This window comes from Lethenteron reissneri, chromosome 7 (genome assembly GCF_015708825.2).
Source record: "Lethenteron reissneri isolate LAM-NWPU_2019-01 chromosome 7, ASM1570882v1, whole genome shotgun sequence".
Classification (NCBI taxonomy): domain Eukaryota; kingdom Metazoa; phylum Chordata; class Hyperoartia; order Petromyzontiformes; family Petromyzontidae; genus Lethenteron; species Lethenteron reissneri.
In genome coordinates, this window is record NC_083785.1 from 5,556,150 (window position 1) to 5,580,965 (window position 24,816).

A 24,816-nucleotide genomic window follows, 5' to 3' on the forward strand; every position below is an offset into this window, starting at 1 on the left:
GCCACCCTGGCGTCCTTCACCACCACCAAAGACAAAGATCCCCCGTGCAGCCTTCACAGACTGTTGGGGCAGGTGCCGTAAACGAGCACCACCGTCACAGCCTCACGAATTCCCACGCCCTCTCCCTAACGCGCGCTCGCCCGTTCGAAGTTCACTCTGTGTAGAGTTCACCACGGATTGACAATTGTGTTGACACGGAATCATGAGCAATTGTGTTGACACGGAATCATGAGCAATCGTGTTGACACGTAATCATGAACAACAGCCCAACTTGCCTGGAGGACGAGAAGGCGACTCTGGGATGGGGCTTCACTGCCACCTGGTGGCCAAGTGACACCTGCCACGGCGGGACTTGCCACCAGGTAATGGAACTTGCCACCAGGTAATGGGACTTGCCACCAGGTAATGGAACTTGCCACTAGGTAATGGAACTTGCCACCAGGTAATGGAACTTGCCACCAGGTAATGGAACTTGCCACCAGGTAATGGAACTTGCCACCAGGTAATGGAACTTGCCACTAGGTAATGGAACTTGCCACCAGGTAATGGAACTTGCCACCAGGTAATGGAACTTGCCACTAGGTAATGGAACTTGCCACCAGGTAATGGGACTTGCCACCAGGTAATGGAACTTGCCACCAGGTAATGGAACTTGCCACTAGGTAATGGAACTTGCCACCAGGTAATGGGACTTGCCACCAGGTAATGGAACTTGCCACCAGGTAATGCCGCACGCTGTTGTCCTGCTTACTCCGCTGCCTACCACAACCACGGGGAGGATCGTTCATGCTCATCCCATTCAATCGCACTCACCTGGTCTCACGTGGTCTCACCTGGTCTCACGTGGTCTCACCTGCACTCACCTGGTCTCACCTGCACTCACCTGGTCTCACTTGGTCTCACCTGGTCTCATCTGCACTCAGCTGGTCTCACCTGATCTCACCTGATCTCACCTGGTCTCACCTGCACTCACCTACACTCACCTGGTCTCACCTGCACTCACCTGCACTCACCTGCACTCAGGGGCACAACGATATTTCACCGGGGGGGGGGGGGGGGGGGCTCTGCACGATCCGACTGCGGGGCCCTCTCCTTTCTCTAGACTCACGTTTACTGAAATAGCCACGGATGGATTAACACGTCTACGATAGCGTGTCGGCTATAACTCTGTGGAGCATTGTAGTTGCATCGTGTATTGTGTTTCGGGGAGGACAGCCTCGCGGTGACAGTGTCCACAGAGAGATGTGAAGGTCGCAATGCTCACAAGTTACCGTGCGCCTTGCTTTCGTGACAGCCCCATCGCTCTAGGATTTCCTCAAAGGGGGTGGAGCGCGCAACTTCCTGCTGCTCTTGGTATGCCGATAGCCAGATGCGGTACGCGGGCTTGGTCCATGGGAGACCGCAGGTTATTTTTAATGAATTTCGAAAAACACTCTAACCACGTTGCTGCTTGTTTATCTGTGAGACCAGGGCCTGCTTGTGGCCGGCTGGCCCCCGATGCGTCGCATTACTCTGGCGCGCTCTCCCTCCATAGTTGCGTCTCTGCCTGCACTCACCTGCACTCACATGGACTCACCTGCACTCACATGGACTCACCTGGACTCACCTGCACTCACCTGCACTCACCTGGACTCACCGGGTATCACCTGCACTCACTTGTCTGTACTCTGCCACGAGCAGCAGTCAACACTCCACACTGAACACACAGCCACGAGTTGTATTTTTGTCACTTTATTGAATCCATCATTAAATATTAACAGCACGAGCATTCTTCGCTACTATGAACTCTATTATCTACCGAATAGCTCAGAAAAAAAAACACTTCATGAATAGGCTGGGTGGGTCGGTGAGTAGGTGGGTAGGTGAGTGGGTGGATCGGTGGGTGGGTGGATGAGTGTGTGGGACGGTAGGTGAGTGGGTGGACGAGTGGGTGGATGGGTAGGTGGATTTGTGAGTAGGTGGGTGCGTAGAAGGGTAGGTGGGTCGGTGAATAGGTGGGTAGATGAGGAGGTGGACGAGTGGGTGGATGGGTGGGTGAGGAGGTGGGTAGGGGTACGGGTTGGTAGGTAGGCGGGCATGTACAAGGCGGGTCGGCGATTAGTCGGGGAGGAGGTAACGCGCCTAATCACGCGAAGCCGCATTGCTCCAAGTCCTTTGTAACCACGTGGGTAGGGCGCCCCTCCCACGTGGGGGGTCCTGACGTCACTGGAGTCGCACGCGCCCTTTGTGACGAAGCCGACGCTCTGTCCGTCGAGCAAAGCCACTCCTGAGACTCCCCGGGGTACCCATTTTATCGACTCTGGAGCGTTGATGTGCCGAGTGGAGCCCTCAAGCAGCAGGTGAACTGCGCCGTTTGTCGATCGTGGGACGCACGCCGGAGTGTCTCTCCATCCTCTACATCCGTGGGGCTCATGGTCTCCGTCTATCCACACGCCCATTAGATCTCAGAAACCTCAGCAGGGTTGGGCCTGCACAGCGCTCGTGTGGGCGACCGAGCGCGCACACACAGAGATGTTGTCATACAAGTCGCCGCTGAGTTTACTTGGCGGGCAGCAAAATAAAAACATCACCTTGTGGTACTTTACTAAGCTCCAATGTCGATTATCAGTGCCTGATGAAGCTAGTGCGGGGCCCTGTAGCTTATGTTATGAAGGGGTCCTAAAATAATAATAAAAAACACGTAAATATTAAAACACAAATGTTTAACTTGCATAATAAAGTTATTGTTACTACGCCTTTTGGCATCATCTGGTCGAACACCGTTTGAGACGAGGCTCAAAAGAAAGCCGTCTCTGGTGTGGACCAATCAATTTCAAGGACAATGCATCATCTACTATCAGAGTATGTTTTTTGTTTGCATTCTGACCACAAGTATTGTGGTTAATGCAGACATGATGCCTTGTAAAAAGTTTCAGTTTGGTGTTTTAACATCTGAACACCTGTTTTGTTGCCAGAAAAAAGGGGAAAATCTATTCTCATAGTAAAGACATTGTGTTTTTTATTTGCTATACAGCCAGATAATACGACAAATCGCTAACCTTAAACATCCAGTCGTTTGTATAAGTTAAAGGCAGTATAGTATTATAGTAACAGAGCAAGTGCCGAATCACTGAACCAGAATTGATAGCTTGAAAGCATTTAGCGCGGGGCCCTTGAAAGTGCGGGACCCGTAGCTACAAATGTAGCTACAAATGTAGCTACGTTTGTAGCTACATGTGAAGCTACGTTTGTAGCTACGTTTGTAGCTACAAACGTAGCTACATGTGAAGCTACGTTTGTAGCTACATGTGAAGCTACGTTTGTAGCTACGTTTGTAGCTACAAACGTAGCTACATGTGAAGCTACGTTTGTAGCTACATGTGAAGCTACGTTTGTAGCTACGAGGATAATCCGACACCGTCGATTATGCTCAGAGCCTTCACCAACCCGCACTGACCAGCGCGGTGAAGTATGGTCAAATTACTGCCACGACCCGCGTGGTGCAGGATGGACCCCTCATCCAGCAGTGGATTCACTACATAGACATTCATTCCTGTAGGCCTCTGGGTATTCAATATGTCTCCAGCTGCCCTGTGTCTCTGTGCATCTTTGTATCTCTCAAGAGGACGCACCACATGTGACATAAGCTCTGCCTTCAAACAGAATATTGAATATGCCGACGGTTCAGGCAATAGCCCATCCTCAGAAGCGAGCGAGGTCACAGAGCCTTAACTGTAGCTGGAGACGGTGCATTACACTGGGGCCCGTGGGGAGATTCGCAGACACTGGGTACGACACCAACTCTTTGGCAGCCAATATTGTATCCACTCACTCACTCGTATCAAAAGTACAATGAAGAATATCGTAAACATTTTATTATTTCGCCTGTTTACCCGGGATAGCCTCACTGCTGAGTGTGATCCCAGTTGAGTAATTTGCAGGTCATTTCTCAGCATTGAGATGTGTTGGCCCCAGTACCGGGTGTCACATTGTGTGTGGGGTTTTGCTTTAGCTCTGGGAGGAACCCGACACAGAACGGGGGGAGAAAGAACACACAAACTCCGCACAGAAGGGCGCCCGGGTCGGGAATCGAACCCAGGCTCTCCTTGCTGCGAGGCACGAGCCTCGCCGCCGCGCCACAGCCGCACAGCTGCGTGACGATGCGCACCACGTGGCTCCCGCTGCCACGTGAATTGCGGGTCGTGCTGCGTGCGGCGGTGTACGATGTCCGACGTTTCGCACCGAACAAGACGCGGCGCGACCAGGAAACCGTGCGAGCGCGGCCGCCCGCGACCGCTAGGGGGTCACGCCACGAGATGACCGCGAGCGGCGCGTCGGGGCACGGACCGCGGCTTCCCAAGGGATTCATCCCTCACGGAATATTTGCCGGATTGCCCATCGACGGGAGTTGTCAGGTTCGTGAGGAGAAGCGGCCGTAGCGGGAGAGACGTATACTGGATGCGGTGTGCCGGGGGTGGAGATATTTCCGGTGGTCGCCGAGGCGGACGGACGCGGCTGGGGTCCGTCCGGGGTCTGGGGGCTTCTCAGGAGGGGGCTGCTGCTCCTGCGCCTGCTGCTGCTGCTGCTGCTGCTGCTTGCTGCTGCTGCTGCCTGCTGCTGCCTGCTGCTGCTGCTGCTTGCTGCTGCTGCCTGCTGCTGCTGCCTGCTGCTGCCTGCTGCTGCTACCTGCTGCTGCTGCTACCTGCTGCTGCTGCTGTCTGCTGCTGCTGCTGTTGCCTGCTGCTGCTGCTTGCTGCTGCTGCTTGCTACTTGCTGCCGCTGCTGCTGCTGCTGCTCCACTGGGAAGGCTGCCCGTGACCTCGGGAGGTCATCTCAGCACGCATACAGAGGGGGTAACACTTATAGCGCCGCACAGATGCATTCAAACCACAGACTCAATCGCCAAACCCGGTCTCATCCATGGAAGGAGCGGCCGTGACCCCAGCGGGGGGGGGGGGGGCGGGGGGGGTCACTCGAGGGTGACCCCAGCGGGGGGTGAGGGGGGGTCACTCGAGGGTGACCCCGTGGTCCCACTTGGAGGCGGGCCATGGCTCCAATTCGGCGACGTCGTATTTGTGGAAGTCGCGGATTCCCTTCATGAGGCAGCAGGCGAGGATGATGCTGATGATCTGCAGGAGGCAGGGCAGAGGGCGAGCTGATGAGAGCCAAGCGGAGCAAAGCTGTGAAAGTCTTAGATTTCATGATCGAGTCTGGCCGGGCCAGCGGCTCATCTCACAGCTGGGACTGTGGTGGCATCTATCCCAGGATACCCACAGGAGGCGGGGCGCTGTCTAAAAGATTCACATCTCAGGCCCCCCCCTCCCCCACTGCCGTCCCTTGGGAAGTTCCGATGCTGTGCTTCTGGGCTTTCATGGCAGGGCACAAGCAATCACTTTCACCGTCATCATCCGTCATCATCATCATCCATCATTAGTATCCGTCATCATCATCAGCAGCGTCCAACATCATTAACATCCATCATAATCAGCAGCGTCGATCATCATCCATCATTAGTATCCGTCATCATCAGCATCCATCATCATCAGCGTCCATCGTCATCATCAGCGTCCATCATGAACATCACCTGGATGAGCGCCAGGCCGAGGGCAACGCCGCCCACGAGCAACGCGTTCTGGAGCAAGATCGACTCCACCACGGACACGCAGCCCTGGCACACACGCAGCACACACGCACGCAGCACACACGCAGCACACACGCAGCACACACGCACGCAGCACACACACAGTACACACGCACGCAGCACACGCAGTGCAACCACTTGGAGTACACACACGCGGCACAACAAGCACGCAGCACACACGCAGCACACACGCACGCAGCACACACGCACGCAGCACACACGCAGCACACACGCAGCACACACACACGCAGCACACACGCAGCACACACACAGTACACACGCAGCACACACGCAGCGCAACCACATGGAGTACACACACACAGTACACAACGCGTTCCTGTGGGCGCCCAGGTGAGCCACTCAAGCGAGTGCCCAGGTGAGCGCCCAGGGGAAGCGCCCAGGTGACCCTTCTGATTTGTGCACAGGTGAGCACGTGGGCGAGCGGGCATGGGGGGTGGGGCGAGCGGTTGCGACCCGGCCGCACCTCGGTGTAGATCACTGTGTAGGCGGTGCTCGCATCCACGTGGGCTCCACAACGCTCCCGGGGGTAGATGCAGCAGCTGTCGGGGACCCTGCCGCTGCTGCTGCTGTTGCTGCCGCTGCTGCTGCTGCCGCTGCTGTTGCTGGAGGTGAACCAGTTGTCGAAGGAGGTGACCCCGCAGCACTTGAGCTGCACGAAGACCAGACAAAGACCCCCCGTGTAGCCCACTCAGACTGCCGGAACAAGCGCTGTCAGCGAGCGCCTATGAAAACCAGCGCGGCTTCTCTCGGCTCGTGATGACGGCGTGGAGAGGTTTCAAGCCAGCAGTGGGTAGAACGTGCTTCTCGATGTTGATAATGATGGCATGGGGGAGGCCTTCATGCGGTAGTTGACAGACAATGGCTCATTGTGACGACGACGATAGTAATGTGGAGGCTTTCATGCAGCAGTGGACAGAGCACGTGGCTCGTGACGGTGGCGCCGCTGCCCGCGGCTCCGTGGCTCTCACCTGGGTCTGCATCTTCCCCAGCAGATCGTCCACCGTCGCCTCGGGCTGCTTCTCCAGCAGCTCCCACACCTTCACCTCCACCAACTCACGCACCTGCACCCCCACACGCGTCGTCATTCACGTCGTCGGAGACGCGGCCCCGTCACCCCGCTCGCAGACACCCAATTTGTATTTTCCCACCGGCATATCCGAACCACGCCGGGGCTGTGCCGAGACAACCCGGCACGGTGTGGGTAGCGCCGGGGGGTTGTCTTTCCACTGCGGGAGCCGCGCCGTGCCGCCGACGTAACGCAAGGGGAAGATTCGGTGAACCCCGCCCGCGGCCCTTTTCGTGAGTTTCACGGTTTCTGGTTCTGGGTCCGCTCGGTGAATCGCCACCCCCCACCCGCACTGCCATGGCTCTGATGTGCCAGTGGGCGCCACGGTGGCCAGGAGATGTTCACTCGCTCGCCTGGCCTGCAGGAGGTCGTGGGCGGCTCGATCCCGACCCTGACACCTGCTGCTGCTGTATATTTTTGGAGCTTGCGTGTCTCTCTCTCCACGCTGTCGCGTGGATTTTTATCCGGGTCCTCCGGTTTTCCCCTCCACATTCAGAATCAACGTCACGCGTTTGGAGAATTTGGCTGCTGCTATGAATGTCCACGTGACAAGCCGCTTCGTTGGGCTGTCACTTGTGGCCAGGTCGCTGGTTTGTAGAAAAGGGATGCGAGATCCTCCGATAGCCTTTAACAGACTGTAGGGTCGAGCGCTGTTTGCGAGCACAACAATGGGGTGGTGTGGCCAGAACCACGTCCAGCCACCTTTGTCCAGTTGACCTCAGGGAGGTCCGTGGCCGGTTCAGATTTCACTCGCCACCGATGTTAGCCAGAGCCAGGGATCTAACTCGGCTTGCCGGGGTCGTCAGCTAAGGGCGCAAAACCCCCGCGGGCCGCCGCACAGCGAGAAGCGTTAATAATGCTTGTTTAACGGATGGACCGGAACCGGCATACGAATGTGTAATTCCCACCACTGGCTCGGGGCAGCGTGAGCGTGCAGGGCAGGCACCTGGTGTCTGAAGAAGTAGGCGGTGACTCCGAGCCCGAGCTCCAGGAAGAAGATGAGGAACATCAGAGCGGAGAACTGCGGCGCACAGAGACGGAGACGGCCACGCGAGGCCTCAGCGGAGCGCACAGCACGACGAGCGGCTCCGACCGGAGCGGCGCGAGTGGGGGTCGGGGTGGGGGCCTCACCGTGGCCACCATGCAGTGGCTCTCGCGCTGCGCGCCGCAGCAGCCGAAGAAGGAGACGAGGAAGACGACGAGGCCCAGGGCCATGACGCAGAGCGAGGCCACGGTCGCCGCGTCGCTGAGGAGGGCGTGCGAGTCGCTCAGCATCAGAGCCCCGAGCGCGACGAGGCACAGGCTGGAGAGCTGGGGGGGGGGGGGTCAGGAGGCGCTCAGCGCGACGAGGCACAGGCTGGAGAGCTGGGGGGGGGGGGGGGGGTCAGGAGGCGCTCAGCGCGACGAGGCACAGGCTGGGGCGGGAAACCCGTGGCAGCGGTGGAAGTTCCACATTCTCGTGGCATGCGGCGGGGTTTGGGTGTAGGATCGTGTTACAGTCAGAGGTGGACACGGGGTTTGGGTGTGGGATCGTGTTACAGTCAGAGATGGACACGGGGTTTGGGTGTGGGATCGTGTTACAGTCAGAGGTGGACACGGGGTTTGGGTGTGGGATCGTGTTACAGTCAGAGGTGGACACGGGGTTTGGGTGTGGGATCGTGTTACAGTCAGAGGTGGACACGGGGTTTGGGTGTGGGATCGTGTTACAGTCAGAGGTGGACACGGGGTTTGGGTGTAGGATCGTGTTACAGTCAGAGGTGGACACGGGGTTTGGGTGTAGGATCGTGTTACAGTCAGAGGTGGACACGGGGTTTGGGTGTGGGATCGTGTTACAGTCAGAGATGGACACGGGGTTTGGGTGTGGGATCGTGTTACAGTCAGAGATGGACACGGGGTTTGGGTGTGGGATCGTGTTACAGTCAGAGGTGGACACGGGGTTTGGGTGTGGGATCGTGTTACAGTCAGAGGTGGACACGGGGTTTGGGTGTGGGATCGTGTTACAGTCAGAGGTGGACACGGGGTTTGGGTGTGGGATCGTGTTACTGTCAGAGGTGGACACGTGGTTTGGGTGTGGGATCGTGTTACAGTCAGAGGTGGACACGTGGTTTGGGTGTGGGATCGTGTTACAGTCAGAGGTGGACACGGGGTTTGGGTGTGGGATCGTGTTACTGTCAGAGGTGGACACGGGGTTTGGGTGTGGGATCGTGTTACTGTCAGAGGTGGACACGGGGTTTGGGTGTGGGATCGAGCTCGGGTCCTGGTGAAGTTTAGGGTCTGGGTTAGGGTCATGGTTGGGGGATAGCATCACTGGGTTAGAGTCAGGGTCAGGGTTTGGGGTCTGGCTCGGTCCGGCTCTAGGTGTGAGGACTGGGCTCAATGTGTCCCCCGTGTGCAAGGGAGCAGGAGAGAGCAGCCGTGTCCATGGCACTTGGCTGCGGCTCATTGCTCGGTGCAGTCCCTTCACGGGACGACTCATCGATAACTTTCTACACCTTGCTGATCGAGGAGGGACGACAGACTCGGGGACACACGTACATATGTTGTTGTTGTTATTGTTGTTGGGCTCTCAAACATCCCAGGAGGCTGCGCTCGCTCGAGCCGCTGCGTCCCCCTCCCCTCTCCCCACTGGGCGTGGAGTTGGGGCGTTTGAGCAGAAAAAATCCCCTAAATATAACTCGAGCCAAAACCACAACCACACGGAACATACACACACACTCACACACGGAACATACACACACAGAACACACCCACACACTCACACACGGAACATACACACTCACAAGGAACACACCCACACACTCACGCAAGCGCGCAACACACACACACGGAACATACGCACAGACGCACGACACACACACTCACACTAGGAAGACACACACACGGAACATACTCATGCGGACCACACACACACACGCACGCACACACACGCACACTCACACACGCACGCACACTCACACGCACATACTCTCACGCACACTCACATACGCGCATACACACGCACACTCTCACGCACACGCGCACACACACACCCTCTCACACACACACTCTCACACACACACGCACACTAGCACACACGCACTCACACACACACTCACACACACACTCACACGCACACACTCTCACGCACACTCACACACGCGCATACACACGCACACTCTCACGCACACGCGCACACACACACACTCTCACACACACACTCTCACACACACACGCACACTCGCACACACGCACTCACACACACACTCACGCACACGCCCACACACACACGCACGCAAACTCACGCACGCACACACACACACTCTCACACACACACGCACACTCTCACACATTCACGCACACACACGCACGCACACACTCACACACTCGCACACACGCACTCACACTCACGCACACTCACACACACTCACACTCTCACACACTCACGCACACTCTCACACGCACACACGCACTCACACACACACTCACGCACACTCACACACACGCACACTCTCACACACTCACGCACACTCACACACACGCACACTCACACACACGCACTCACACTCACACACGCGCACACTCACACACACTCACACGCACGCGCAGTAAACAAGGCCACGTGCGCTGCGCGTGGGCGAGCCGCACGCGGAGTCCGCGCCGCGTGACGGCGGCCGCGGTCACGGCTGCGGCTGCTGCCACTGCGCCGCCACTCACGGGCGCGAGATGTTCCCCAATTGCGACTGCGTGATCGGTGGTTCCTCTTCCATCGCCGCGGCTGGACGATGGAGCCACTCTCCCGTCGCCCCACGCCTCTTGACGGCCACGTGGCTTGCAGTGGCCATTCGTCCACGCGCCGCTCGGTGCGGCCCGAGTTTGACTCGCGGCCACGGCGGTAACATCGGTGGCGAGTGACAATCTGAACCGACGCACCTCACCAACCCGCACTGGCCAGCAACCAGCGTGGAGAAGTATGGCCAAACAACATCTTCGATCGGCGCGGCGTGGGGAGGTTTTCCGCCAGCAGCGGACCGGCACGGCAAGAGCTGTCGAGGATTCCACGTGGACAGCACGCGGAGCGTGTTGCGGGGAGGGGGGTGGGGGGGTGAACTCACGCAGAAGAGGAGGTTGAAGACAAAGACGAGGTATTTGATCACGGCAACTCTCCCGTCCACACCCATGGCGCCTCCTCGTCGCTTCCACCGCACTTCCGATTAGCACGGTTGGCTACGTACGGTGCGAAAGAAGTTCAACATACACACGTCACTGGTCGGCAGCCAGGGCCGCAGCACACACGGCCTTCTCACGTGACACTCGCAACGTCACCGTTAGAGTTCAAGTCGGGCTCACGGTCAGGGTCATAGTTGTGGTGGGGCCAGGGTCAGCGCTAGGGTTACGGCTGGGTCAGGGTTATGTCAGAGTGAGTGTTAGGGCTGGTTCAGGGTTGGGCTGGGTCAGGTTTATGTCAGAGTTAGTGTTAGGGCTGGTTCAGGGTTTGGGCTGGGTCAGGGTTATGTCAGAATTAGTGTTAGGGCTGGTTCAGGGTCAGGGCTGGGTCAGGGTTAGGGCTGGGTCAGGGTCAGGGCTGGGTCAGGCTTTGGGCTGGGTCAGGGTCAGGGCTGGGTCAGGGTTAGGGCTGGGTCAGGGTTAGGGCTGGGTCAGGGCTGGGTCAGGGTTTGGGCTGGGTCAGGGTTAAGGTTCAGGCCGGGTCAGGGTCAGGACTGTAACAGTGTTCTCATGTTCAAATTATCAAAAATTATGTCAACAGCCCTCGACCACAACACCACAGCGTACAATGCCACGATTAGAACTCTTCACCACAATACCAACACACACACACCAGCACGATAACACAACGCACACAACACCACCACAATACCGACGCAGCAAGCTCCACAACAACACAGCGCAGCTACAACGATACTCAACAACACCTTGACACAACATACGTAACACAGCATCCACAGCACCACCGTGCAAAAACACAGCCACACACTACAACCCCATAACAGTATACACACCAACACCACAACACAACAATCACGGGCAGCATATCACGAAGCTGGAAGTTGCACTTTAAAACCGAAATACAGTGAGCGAGAACGACTCATTCACTCGTTCATTCGCTCGTTTCTCAGCTCATCAATCATTCATCCGCTCCTAAACTCATCCAACCGCTTGTGCATCCACTCATTCATCAGCTCCCTCGTCAATTGTTTCAAATCACGTATCGGCTCGTTCCTTCGTTTAAAATAAGAAAAAAACATTCATCCCTTCGTGCACGCAATCGTCACGTGGCGAACGAACAGCGCGAGACTCACGTGGCCACGGCGCCGAGTCGCAGTCCCTCGCGTCCACGCCGGACCCCGGCAAGCCGCGTCTCGGTCTGTCCCGGGGTGAGGGCGGGGTGGTGACTGGGGTGGCGACTGGGCGGTGCCTGGGGCCCTGTGGCTGGTCCAGCCCCGATGACCCCGGGGCCTCGATCGCCGCCGTCTCACGCGCTGCGAACTCTGGGATTGGCGGCCGAGATGCTGGGCGGTGGAGGTGGTCACTCGCGCACCACGCTCACCGCACGCCCAGCCTCCGAGCTCACCACTTACCCACTCACCATTCATCCAGCCTCCAAGCTCACCACTCACCCACTCACCATTCATCCAGCCTCCAAGCTCACCACTCACCCACTCACTCTTCATCCAGCCTCCAAGCTCACCACTCACCCACTCACCATTCATCCAGCCTCCAAGCTCACCACTCACCCACTCACTCTTCATCCAGCCTCCAAGCTCACCACTCACCCACTCACCATTCATCCAGCCTCCGAGCTCACCACTCACCCACTCACCATTCATCCAGCCTCCAAGCTCACCACTCACCCACTCACTCTTCATCCAGCCTCCAAGCTCACCACTCACCCACTCACCATTCATCCAGCCTCCAAGCTCACTACTCACCCACCACTCTTCATCCAGCCTCCAAGCTCACTACTCACCCACTCACCATTCATCCAGCCTCCGAGCTCACCACTCACCCACTCACCATTCGTCCAGCCTCCAAGCTCACCACTCACCCACTCACCATTCATCCAGCCGACTGCTCACCACTCACCCACTCACCATTCATCCAGCCTCCGAGCTCACCACTCACCCACTCACCATTCATCCAGCCTCTAAGCTCACCACTCACCCATTCACCAAGCCTCCTAGCTCACCACTCACTCACCCACCACTCTTCATCCGGCCTACGAGCTCACCGCTCACCACATTAACCACAAGTTATCAAAATACACCATCTGCACCACTCACTCGAGACCCTCACCACACACACTACAACTCAAACACTGCTCACCACATTGCACACACGCCACACCACTCACCCATTATAAAACAACGAGCTTGTTTGCCCGTCCAAGGACGGGTGTAAATTGCAGTAAATCTGAAATATTCAATAGAAAAATTGTTCAGCTCATGATTATTAATGAGGGGGGGTTGCCCCATGTGGAGCGACGTCACCCGCTAAGGGTTATTGGGGAGGGGTGCGGCATGTGGAGTGACGTCACCCGCTCATGATTGTTAATGAGGGAGGGGTGCAGCATGTGGAGTGACATCACCCGCTCATGATTGTTAATGAGGGGAGGGGTGCGGCATGTGGAGTGCGCGACATTCTTGTGAGTGAGTGTATATTTCCACGTGGGCATGAACATTAATGAAGAGGGGGGGGGGGGCTCTTTAACAGTGACGTCACGCAGGGATGTAGCACTGTGCTGCGTAGATTAATGTTTTACCGTCACTTTCTGTAAAGAAACGTCATTTGAAGCGACTTTGCGTAATAAATTATTTAATTCGGCTCGACCTTCCTCTGCGTTCGTGTAAAAATCCACTCACTCATGAATATTAATGAGGTGGGTGGGCCTCATGTGGAGTGACGTCACGCGGGGCGTGGCCTTCATGTGGAGTGACGTCACGTACAGGACATTCTTGGCTTATTCTAGTAAATACTCCCCCCATTCGACAAACTCACCACTCGCACTAAACACAGCACACACACAGACACCACTCACCCACTCTACAGATTCACCACAATCACTCTGTGGGTGCGATGTCTTCATCATGAGCCACGATCCATCCACTGCTGGATGAAGGCCTCCCCAAGCCATCGCCACACGTCACGGTCCACCCAGCACCTCCACGTGTGGATTTCTTCGCTCCATCGCGACACGGCGGTAGACGCACCCTCGGAGCGTGAATTCCCTCCTTTGGCTGCCACTCCTCCTTGAGTCTCCACCTCCCGTCCCCTCTCGGGCCGTGCCCTGCCTATGCCCACTCGTCGGGCGACGAAAACGCATCTCAAGAACGGCACGTGGGGCTCGCATTGTTACGCTGTACAGAATAGAGATCTTTATTAAAACCGCGATATTTCAATATATACATAAAATTCAAGGTTCATTAGAAATAAAAAAAATCCAACGTTACAAGTTCATTGTACAGGACGAAAATAAAATAAGGACGGGCCAAGCAGTCATCGGCCTCCCAGCAGACAACACCTGAACTTGATTCGCCTCGAAGCACGCACACACGCACTTGCACACCGACACCTCGACTGACCGTGAATAAACCCCGACGCACGCCAACTCGCCGCTCACAACCCGACCTGAAAGGGCACGGCCACCTTAAAGTGCTCCTCCAGCCTCTTCCACGGTGCCCGGCCACAATAAGTTTTTGGTCCGACTCTCGGCGCTTTGCGAGGACACGCGAGGTATCAAGGTACACGCCGCACGCCGCACGCGGAGACGCGCACGCAGAGGGCAGCGGCGATTCTAGAGCGATTCTGGGGGGTGTCCCAGCCTCTCCAGTGAATAGAAGTGTCGCCCTCTCCCGCCCCCCGCCTCTGCTCTGCATGTGCCCCCCCCCGCCCCCCTTGAGAGGCTGTTTTTCGGTATGGATGAGGCACCCGAGTTAAAGAAGAGGTTCTCCGGCACTTTTTCGGTTTGTGCCACGCATTGCTCGTCACGATGTCCGGCGGTTCGCTCCACGCGTCCATCGTGCTGATCGGCGTACGGTGGCGCAACCCGGAGACACGTAGCAGAGCTGCGTGGAGCAACCGCGAAAACCCACGCGGGGGTTACGTTGGAAAGGTCACCACGGAAAAGCCCGGTGATGCCATCGCCACCACCGCGCCCATCCATCGTTTCCCTTTTTGCCAGATCCGGCGGCATTTGCACAATCGACGCCTTGTGACCTCCAAAACCTGCTGGTCCCATCCCCATCCCACTCGTGGACTTCTAAACCGAAGCTGCGATGATGCGGACAGAGCGGCTCCCCACATTAGCTGGCGATGCCTTCTGTGCCCTCGAACCGCCGTCGACACACACGCACACCGCACACGCACGCGCGCGCACACACGCACACCGCGTCGATATAATTGGTCCTTGCTGCGCACGCATGGGGAAGCGACGAGCTCGCTGTAGCATCCTCCCCCGTTGCCGTTCCCCGTCGCTCCACTCTGTCCCCTTCACATTAACGGCGGCGACGCGACTGGTGTCCGTCCCACTTCCCGCGTCCTCCAGCGGCGCTCTCCTCGCCCGTCGCGACAACAACGGTGCGGTCCACTCTCCATCACCCGGGGTGATGGGGGGGGGGCAGGCAGGGCTCGGGATTAACTGAAACGTGGACAATGCAAATCATATGCACAATAGGGTGACAAACGTATCCACCGATTACGTAGCACGGGGGTGAATTATTTGTGGCTCTTTTCAATGACCGGGTCATCAAGAGCGAGGATGCGCGGTGCTCCCGCGCGCAAGGCCTCGAGAACACCATTGTTAATTTTGTCGCGAGCACGGCTTCCATCCGCAACCTCGGATAATGGGAGCGGTGACCGTGGCCGCACGGCCGGGAGGGGCCGACGTTCCAGAAGCGGACGGGACGCGCGGGGGAGGGGCACGGCACGGGCGGCAAACCCCGGCGCCCCCGCTCGAGAGCGCGCCCACCCGGCGCGGCCCCGGTGTCACTGTGGTGCCGCGCAACCGCTCCCGCGCCCGTCCCGAACCCGGCACGCGCTTGCTCGGAAATGCCCTCGGCTAGGATAACATCGGCAGCCGCAGCGTCCGACAAACGGCCCCCGCCCCCCACGGAACATTACTGCAGCCGTGGAGGCGACAAGCACAGCCTCGTGCCGCCCGGCGTCGGTGGCCCATTGCGCACCGCGGCTCGACACGCCCACACCCGCTCGCTCGGCCTCGCCCGGGAGGCGGCGCTGAGGTTCGGTGGGAAGAGGGCGGCCTTGGCGGGCACGGAGCTACGGGCAGCTCCATCCCCCGGGCCGGGCGCGAGCGCCGCGTCTTGCTCAGAGTGACAGGGTATGTGTGTGTGTGTGCGTGCGCGGAAAATACCCGGTGGGCGAGCGGAACCCTTCGCCCTCACTGCATTTAAAACCGGATCGAAACAATTAAAAATAATAATTACACTTGAAAGTGATAGGCGCCTCTACAGTGTAAATCCCAGTGCATTTGTGTCGCGCGCAGCAAAACTGTGACGCGGCCCCGATCGTCTCGCCACCTTCCTCCGTTGTGTTCGGCGAGGGCCAGAACCGGGGCCCGCTCCGTGATTACCGCTGCATGACAGCGAATCCGTGGCGGGGAAAAAATCGTTCAGAGACGAGACGAGCGAGCCCGGACAATGGGGCGCTCCGCTCCTTGGAACGCGAGTTTACAACGTCTCCACGCTCCCCTTCCACAAGTGCAAAATGTAACCATTACGATAGAAATCCTCCTTCCTGTGCATCGAACGCAGCCGATCAGCTGTCGAGCACACACCAACCCGGCCACCCGGCCACCCGGCCAGCAACCTCCAAACACAGGCAACCAACAGACAGACACGCAGACACACAAGCCTTGCACGCACGCGGTGGCGGCATTGCGGACGGAGGGTCCGTAACCGCGGGGCGATGATGGGCGGCGTTGGCCGGGAGGGGGTGGGGAGCGTGTTCACGACGGGTTGTACCGCGTCTCCCCGGCCGACACTTGACTCATCCTCTTGGTGCTGCCCCACAGCTTGCGCAGCTGCCCCGATCGGATCTGTGACAGCGCACGCGCGCACACACATGCGTGGGAAGGCACGCTTAGTGCGTGCTTACGTTGCCGTTTGCAATGAGGAATGTGGGGCCTTGGCAACAACAGCAGCAGTCCGCGTGCGTGGCTGTGTGCGAGTGAGCGGCTGTGCGAGTGTGTGGGCGCGCGAGCGAATAGGTACGTGTGCGACTACGTGCGTGCGCGTACCTCGGGTGCCCGCCCGACGCCCACGAAGATGAGCTTGCCGTCGGCCAGGCCGACGAGCACGTGGCTGCACTCCTTCGTGACGGAGACGCAGTGCACGGGCACGCGCATCGCCAGCGACGTCACCTCCTCCAGGCTGCCACCACGGGGGAGGTAGGGGAACGGGGCGGAATGGAGGGGAGCACGGGGAGGAACGGGGAGCACGGGGAAGTGGGGGCGTGGTGGGGACATGGGAAGAGATGAATCGCAAGGCGAGGGGAAAGGTAGTGGATTTTGCAGGAGAGGGCCTGCGCCACCCATAACGGTTATCCCATGCGGGTGAGCACATGTCTGCCACCACGACCTACCCTCACGGGCGAGCCTGTTGCACCCACACAGGTGTGCGAGCGAGCGTGCGGGTACCTGTGCAGGTGCCGTATGGACAGGTTGCACTGCATGCTGCCCAGCACCACGTGCTCCCCTGCGACGCACAGGTCGGTGAGCTGCTCGTACAGGCCCTGGGAGGCGAGGTGCCGCCCGTTCACAGAGTACACGTGCAGCGTGTGCTTGTCCTGCACACGCAGCCATCGCACGAGTCAACGAGGCAGGCTTGCCTTCGAAAGAGCGCCCTCTACGCCGCGGCGTACAGATTGCTGCGCGTGGTGCGCGTGGCGAGCGTGGCGAGCGTGGCGTGTGTGGTGTGCGTGGTGTGCGTGGCGAGCGTGGTGTGCGTGGCGAGCGTGGTGCGCGTGGTGCGCGTGGCGAGCGTGGCGTGCGTGGTGTGCGTGGTGTGCGTGGTGTGCGTGGCGAGTGTGGCGAGCGTGGTGAGCGTGGCAGATATTAGTGTGGTGAGAGGGTGGCGAGCGTGGTTGGGCACGGGGAGGGCCGCTCACCTTGAGGCTGGCCTTGGCCTCCAGCGTGCTGTACACGACGACGTGGCCCTCGCAGGAGAGCGCGAGCGCCGGCACGGACAGCGGCAGGGAGCTCTCACACGGCGGGCGCAGGCAGCGCATGTACTGGCCGCGCTGCACCGTGTGCACCATCACCATGCCGTCCTGGCGCGCGCACACACACACACGTGAGCGGGCGGGCGCCGGTGAACAGTCCGGGAAGATGACCGGCGCACACCCCGCGCTGCTGAGTAGCAATGACGTGATGAAGAAGGGACCCGGCCAGCAGAGGATGCCCTGGGGCACGTTGGTGCTGCCCTGGCTGCCCAGCTGCCCCTGGGGCTCCGTATTGTTGTTGTTGTTGGTGATGGGCCTCCGTTGCTTCATGCTGCGTTGTGTCGCAGTGTTATCTAATCGAGGATTTAACATAGCGACTTTGTCAAAGCACTTTAAAATAATTAGAAATGGTACATTAGTTATTGGCTGATGGGGAAAAGGGATGGGATTTGAGAATTGGGGAGGGGAATGGATGGCAAGGGAGGGTGATGACAGGGAAAGGGAGGGGCGAGGTAAGGAAGGGGGAGGATGGTTAATGTTTTACGGACAAGGACAGGAAGTAAGAGGGATAGGCTAATGAAAGAAGATCAGTCATAAGAGAGAAACGAAAAATGGTTCAGTGAAGTGATAAATAATAGAAGCGAGATAGGACGGGGCTGGAGCATGGAGCGATTGGTAAACGACGGCGAGGAATTTGCATAAACAGCGGTAGTAGACGGGAAGCCAATCGAGTCGGACAAAGGAGAGCAGAGGAATGGTGCTTGCCTAAGCCACCCCTGCCTTCTAGGGCACCGGACAGTTAACACCCAGCAAGGTGGCAGTGGGGAACACAGGTGCTGGAACACAGGTGCTGGAACACAGGTGCTGGAACACAGGTGCTGGAACACAGGTGTTAGAACATAGGTGCTGAAACACAGGTGGTGCAGCGGTCAGCTATTTACCCCACACACCTGGGCCTGTCCCGTGATCTCCTGCCAAGCACCTAGCCTAACACAAGCGCTGTGGTGCCATCTTCAGCAACCGGCAGCTGTTGTTGTTGATGTTGTCGATGTTGCGTGTGTCTCACCTTGGCGCCCGAGACAGCCATGTCGAGCTCGGTGCTGATGGCCACGCACAGCACCTCCGCTGTGTGGCCGTACAGCACCTGCAGCGGCTTGGGTATCAACCCCACGCATATCCCACCCTGCAGCACATACATGTGCACGCACACGGGGAAAAAGATTCCCTATGTAGTAGACAGACAAGAATATGCATTTCAAATCGAATTTCAAGTTTATCGTGCTTCACCGGGTTAGAACTCGAGGGGCCAGGACGAGCCTCGTTCACACGAGCGACCGTGACAGATGGACGAGGCCGGCGCACGGCCGCGCGCAGCTCAGTTGGAAGAGCTGTGACATGGCGCGCACGCGTGGCGGGCACCTGGTAGAGGAGCTGCCACACCATGCACGTGGTGTCCCGCGAGCCCGTCACCAGGTGGATGCCGCAACCGTCCAGCGCCAGGCACGTCACGATGTCTGCGCGCCGCGGGCGGCAAAACGACAAGAAAGACCGCGGGCTCGACGGCGCCGACACCGGCTGACAGAGGTGGACCAGAGGCACGGTTACAACGGGACGGAACCATCGATGGAATTACAGGGAAAACCTGACGTCGCATTGTCCTCGGCCACACGCGAGCGACATTCATCTGTCACTGCGATCACGTGAGCCGCACCAATCTAGTACTAGGGTGGGAATGTATTTCAACCTGACCACAAAGCCGTGCTTCTGATTTCAGTGCGCTCGCTCGTAGCAAGTGATCGGGGTGTTCGATGATGTCAAACGTATTTGAAAACTCTCCTGCCCCGACTTGAGCCAATACACAGGAAGGAATTGTGGCTGGTCAGCTGACCGCCTCTACCAATAACACCCCTTTGCGAAGCGGGCACGAAGCGGCGAGGAGGAAGAACTGGCGGACGCGTGAACCCGCCGCCGCCAGCGGCGTCGCGAGGTTTCGTACCGATGTGGCGGGTGTAGTGCGCCACGGGCCGCGCCTTGCCCAGCGACGTGGCGCGGACGCTGTTGTCCCAGTTGCCGGCGCTGAACAGCAGCTTGCCGTCCAGAGAGACGGCATACAGCCGGCACGACGCCTCCAGGCCGGGCGCCAGCGGGCCCGTGATGTAGCGCTGGGTCCTGTGAGAGAAACGGCGTGTGCAACGGACAAACACGCACACACACGTAAACATCTTCTGTAACCATTTAACAAAACTACCAAGCGTTCAATCATTGCTCATGTGAGCACATGGGGCATGGTGGACACGTGGCACATGAGAGACTGGAATGGCAAAGGGGGCATATGGGATCTGGTGGCCGTAAGACAGAGTGAACACAAGAGACACAAGGGACATGAGGACACATGGGACACAGGACGGGGACAAGGAGAGGACGTACTTGATGCTTGCGACCGAAGGGTCCCGTGAGAAGGTGAAGTAATTGGAGATGTTCTTGTTGTAGGGGAGCCAGCCGTGCGCGCCCACCAGGCTGTTGGCACTCACCGTCACCTGAACAGCGCACACACACACGCGCACACTTTGGCACACAACAAAACTCGTCGCTGTCGCAGCGAGTGATTGCCGAGTGCGTGGGGAGCGGATGCGGCCCCGAGGGTGGCACCCACCAGTGTCTCGAGGCCGCCCTGCGAGATGAAGGAGCGAGGCTGATTCCTCGGCACCACGGCCTTCACGATGGGAATGTCATCGCTGATGCCCTGCAGGCGGCACGGGGGGGACACGGAGACATGGGCACGTGAGGACACGGGGACACAGGAACAGGGGAAAAGGCACACGGATACAGGGCACGCAGCACCAAGGAACAAATACGAGAACAGACACAGAACAGACTAATCTCTTGTCTCCTGGACTCTCATTTCTCTCTTGTTTATCTCTGGCATCAAATGAAGCTAAACTCTCCGGTCTACAGCTCTTTCATCTTAATCTCAGCTCAAAGGGGAGGAGTTGGGGGGGGGCCCTGGGTGGGGGTGGGATGTGTTTGGCGCGAGGGTGACGGCACCTCTTCAAAGAACGTCTTGAGCTCGGAAGTGTTGAGGAAGAGATTCATGGTGAAGGTGTCTGTGCGTGAGAGGGCTCGGAGCGCCGACACGGCCGACAGACGCGACGGGTGCGGCTCCTGGTGGAGGCGGCATGGAAAACGCGGCACAGCAAACGTGACGTCAGGATTTGGGCAACCACAAAATATATATTTGAGTTTTACTTAAGGTTAAGACTGTGTGTGTGCGCACCTCTACGTGCGACTGTGTGTTCATGTGTGTATCAATGTGTGTACATATGCGTTCAGCTGTGTGGTTGTGTGTATTGGTGTGCACCTGTGTGTGCGAGTGTGCATGCCTGCGTGATTGTGCGGGCCGTGCCCGTGCATGTACGCGCGCGTGCGTGCGTGCCTTGAGCAGCTGGCACGGCGTCTGCCCGAAGTTGCTGATCATCCCCTCCACCGCCTTGCGCTCCATCTCGTTCTCGATGGCGTCGACATCCACGGCGCCTGCAGCACGACACCGCGCTCTGCTCAGACACCGCGCGCCACCCACACCTCGCCGCTCACCTCCCTCGGCCATTGACGACGACGACGACGGTGCTCGCCGACGAGCGCGGTTTGCCAGGAGGCCTGGGACTCACCTTCGTAGGTGCAGTAGTAGAAGACATTGTGGGCCTCCACGGCCGCCGGGCCCCGCTGCTTATAGCCGAAGATCAGGTCGATCCACTCGTGCAGGTGGGCCGACACAAACTCCGACTCCTGTGGGGCACCACCGCACGCGCGCTCCGTTCTCTCACAGCCACTCGGCAATGCCACGGTGGGCTTTATTATGTATTTATACCGCTGCTGAGCGAGGGGCCGCGATGCCATGTGGCCAGCAATAAACAGCACTGAAAAATGTGTAATGTTTAAGAGTTGAGACATCGTCGTCGTCGCCCTCCAGTCACCGCCACTCTCCCACCGCCATTGCCGCCCTCCTACCAACATCACCACCCTCCCACGCACGGTCATCCACGGCGTCACGCAGGGCCACACTCACCAGCGCGGCGCGGTGCTTGCGGATGAAGTCGTCGGGAGACTTGGCCCAGCGCGGCAGCACGACGTTGTTCACCGTCTCACGGGACATCTGCAGCGTCCCCAGGTTAAAGCCTGCACAAGGCCACGGGCAAAACGACCGGCGTTCATGACAAAACTCGCTTCCGTGTCCCGTGCCAACACGATAACTACGTAACGATTTTGTCTCCCAAGTTGTGGGTAAGTTTATGGCCGGTTTGCTTGAGGGCGATATCCTAATAGCGACACAGCCTTACACAAAAGTACCTCCCTCTTGGATCATCGTTACGAGAGTTATTGTGACCCCGGACAAACGGGCGGACGGAGCTAACGCACAAACACTTTTAACCGTGGTTGGAAAGCGTTAAATCCGGCGACGCACCGTTCTGGTTCTCCAGGAACTCGGGGAAGTAGAAGAACTCTGGGATGAGCTCCTTGACGTCATTGGGGCTGTCCATGAGCGCCTGCCACGTCGCCGGGATGGAGTGGAACTGCCGGTCGGCGCAGTCGAACCTGGGGACAATAATCACAAGGTGGGAGTAGTGAGCGAGCGCCGTGGTGAGCGTGTGAATGAGTGGGGGTTGAAACGCGTGGGCGCCGTGGCGAGCGCGCTACGCACCTGCCGCTCTGCAGCTGGATGTGGAGCGTGGTGAGTGGCTCCACGCGGATCATGTAGTGCATCACACCCGCCGCGTTCGAGTAGTGGGTGCCGTAATGGAACTTCCCCGTCGTGCCCGTCGTGTCCTCAAAGTTCTCGTACCTGAGACACGTGGACAGCGAGAACGCGGACCGCCGAATGAGAACGCCGGTCAGCGATTGAGAAAGTGGATCAGCGATTGAGAAAGTGGGTCAGCGATTGAGAATGTGGGTCAGCGATTGAGAATGTGGGTCAGCGATTGAGAACGTGGGTCAGCGATTGAGAATGTGGGTCAGCGATTGAGAAAGTGGATCAGCGATTGAGAAAGTGGGTCAGCGATTGAGAATGTGGGTCAGCGATTGAGAATGTGGGTCAGCGATTGAGAACGTGGGTCAGCGATTGAGAATGTGGGTCAGCGATTGAGAATGTGGGTCAGCGATTGAGAATGTGGGTCAGCGATTGAGAACGTGGGTCAGCGATTGAGAACGTGGGTCAGCGATTGAGAAAGTGGGTCAGCGATGAGAAGGTCGGTCAGCGATTGAGAACACAGACCGTCAAGCCGATCTGCGTGGCTCGCCGGACGTCGCTCAGTGCCGGGATTACAAAATAATAAAAACGCAGAGGGCCGAGTCCCCGCGGAGATTGGTAGCACACACTCGGTATTGGGGACTGGGAGAGAAGCGGCCAAAATGGGCCGCGAGGAATCGGGAATGAGCAGGGGGCACTAGTTAGACGCAAGACAACGCCGGTCGCGACTCTGCAGCTCGACCCGACGACCGAGCCTAAACCTCCCATTCCCGTCCCCACGACCGACTCCGTCGCGCGCGGGGCTCCCCGCGAGGCCGAGCGGGCGCCGGGGTGGCGGAGCGCCACTCACCTGTCCTTGACCTCCTTGGCGTTGCGCTCGCTCACGATGCCGATGGGCTTGGAGAGGTCGCGGAACACCCCCGGGTTGCTCAGGTCCAGCTCGTCGGACGTGTAGTCGCTGAGCACCCAGGGGAACTGCAAAGACACGCGCACGCATACATGCACACATTCACAAACGCAGACACAGTCTCTGCGTAAATAAAGACACAAATTCCCAAAAATTAAACAGCTGTGATTTTCCTCTGCTGTGTCCTAGGCTGTCCCGACATGAAGCTTTGTGAATGAGAACAAAACAAAGAGCGACTGTCATTACCTGGTGTGCTGTGTAAACATCAGCACTGGGGGGAGAAAGGTGGCCAGGCACGGAATGACGGTGAGGCGACGTGGGGAGGCCTTCACGCAGCAATGGATCATTCACAATTGATGACGAGAATGATAATGATGAGGAACCTCCTATGAGAGTGTGTGTATGGGTGTGCGTGTGTGCATATGGGAGCATGTGCGGGGCCTAGCCCGAGCGCACGTACGTACCACGGGGTACTGCGCCAGGTCGTTGTAGGTGCGCCCAGCGATTGTGTTCAACTTCATCAGGTACTCGAAGTTTGAGATCTCCCGGTTCACCCATTTCTACCGGACATGAGCACGGAGCACGGGAAGGGGGTGGCGGGCAGGTGGGTGGAGGGGAGGGAGGGAGGGAGGGGAGGGGAGGGGAGGGAGGAAGGGAGACGGACAAACACTCTGAGAAGCTGCTGCTGCTTCGAGGCATTTGCCAACTTGACCGAGTGGCCTCAGAACGTGACATGTTGCAGGCTGACAACAAAAACAACAAACAGTCGCAGGGGCAAGAGACGAGAGGTGAGACGCTTTCTCCGCGAGCAGCCTCGGGTTGCAGTGGCGCGACGCGGCGACGCTACCTGCGTTATCCCCGAGGCCTTGAGCAGCTCCTGCGGGGAGCGTGAGCCGTAGTAGACAAGGTTTGGGGGGCGGAGACCCACGATCCGGCTGTACACCCGGTTCCTGACCTACAGTGCCACAATCACCATCATAATCACCATCGCCAGTGTCAGACGCGCCTTCATGAGTGCACCGTTGGACCCAAGCAGCCGAGTTATGCGATACTAACCGCTGCAGGATGACTTCGAGGCCGTGACCTTTAAAGGTCACAGCCTTCGGAAATCATTCCATACATGAAGCTGGGTGGTGTGATACACACCATGCACATCTGGCTACTTTTGTCTCCCACGTACTCGTGTAGATCATACCATAGTACAAGCTACAATTTATATACCGTCACACACACACATACTTTACACAGACGCAAACACCTCCCACCTATTTAAACAGAACACAGCGGAA

At 58.2% G+C, this 24,816-nt stretch overlaps 2 protein-coding genes across 2 annotated transcripts in view; both read right to left on the minus strand.

Moving 5' to 3' along the window:
- Window positions 1-4,733: 4,733 nt before the first annotated feature.
- Window positions 4,734-12,366, minus strand: LOC133357071 (CD63 antigen-like). The gene is made up of 8 exons (XM_061574845.1): window positions 12,005-12,366; window positions 10,799-10,910; window positions 7,839-8,018; window positions 7,654-7,728; window positions 6,610-6,702; window positions 6,105-6,290; window positions 5,564-5,647; window positions 4,734-5,108 (listed from the first exon to the last, which is right to left on the minus strand). The coding sequence occupies exons 2-8, from the start codon at window positions 10,862-10,864 to the stop codon at window positions 4,986-4,988; spliced, it is 807 nt and encodes a 268-aa protein (XP_061430829.1). The 5' UTR covers window positions 10,865-10,910; window positions 12,005-12,366; the 3' UTR covers window positions 4,734-4,985.
- Window positions 12,367-14,063: 1,697 nt separating this feature from the next.
- The window catches only part of LOC133356554 (neurobeachin-like protein 1), a 54,189-nt gene continuing 43,436 nt past the window's right edge, over window positions 14,064-24,816 (minus strand). Inside the window, 18 exon segments of the mRNA XM_061574130.1 lie at window positions 14,064-16,755; window positions 16,957-17,089; window positions 17,356-17,504; window positions 17,826-17,987; window positions 18,946-19,062; window positions 19,299-19,393; window positions 19,876-20,048; window positions 20,307-20,416; window positions 20,533-20,622; window positions 20,925-21,041; window positions 21,313-21,410; window positions 21,545-21,662; window positions 21,943-22,052; window positions 22,339-22,469; window positions 22,576-22,716; window positions 23,471-23,595; window positions 23,992-24,087; window positions 24,375-24,482. Of these exon segments, the coding sequence (XP_061430114.1) occupies window positions 16,666-16,755; window positions 16,957-17,089; window positions 17,356-17,504; window positions 17,826-17,987; window positions 18,946-19,062; window positions 19,299-19,393; window positions 19,876-20,048; window positions 20,307-20,416; window positions 20,533-20,622; window positions 20,925-21,041; window positions 21,313-21,410; window positions 21,545-21,662; window positions 21,943-22,052; window positions 22,339-22,469; window positions 22,576-22,716; window positions 23,471-23,595; window positions 23,992-24,087; window positions 24,375-24,482 (2,163 nt within the window). The 3' untranslated portion in view covers window positions 14,064-16,665.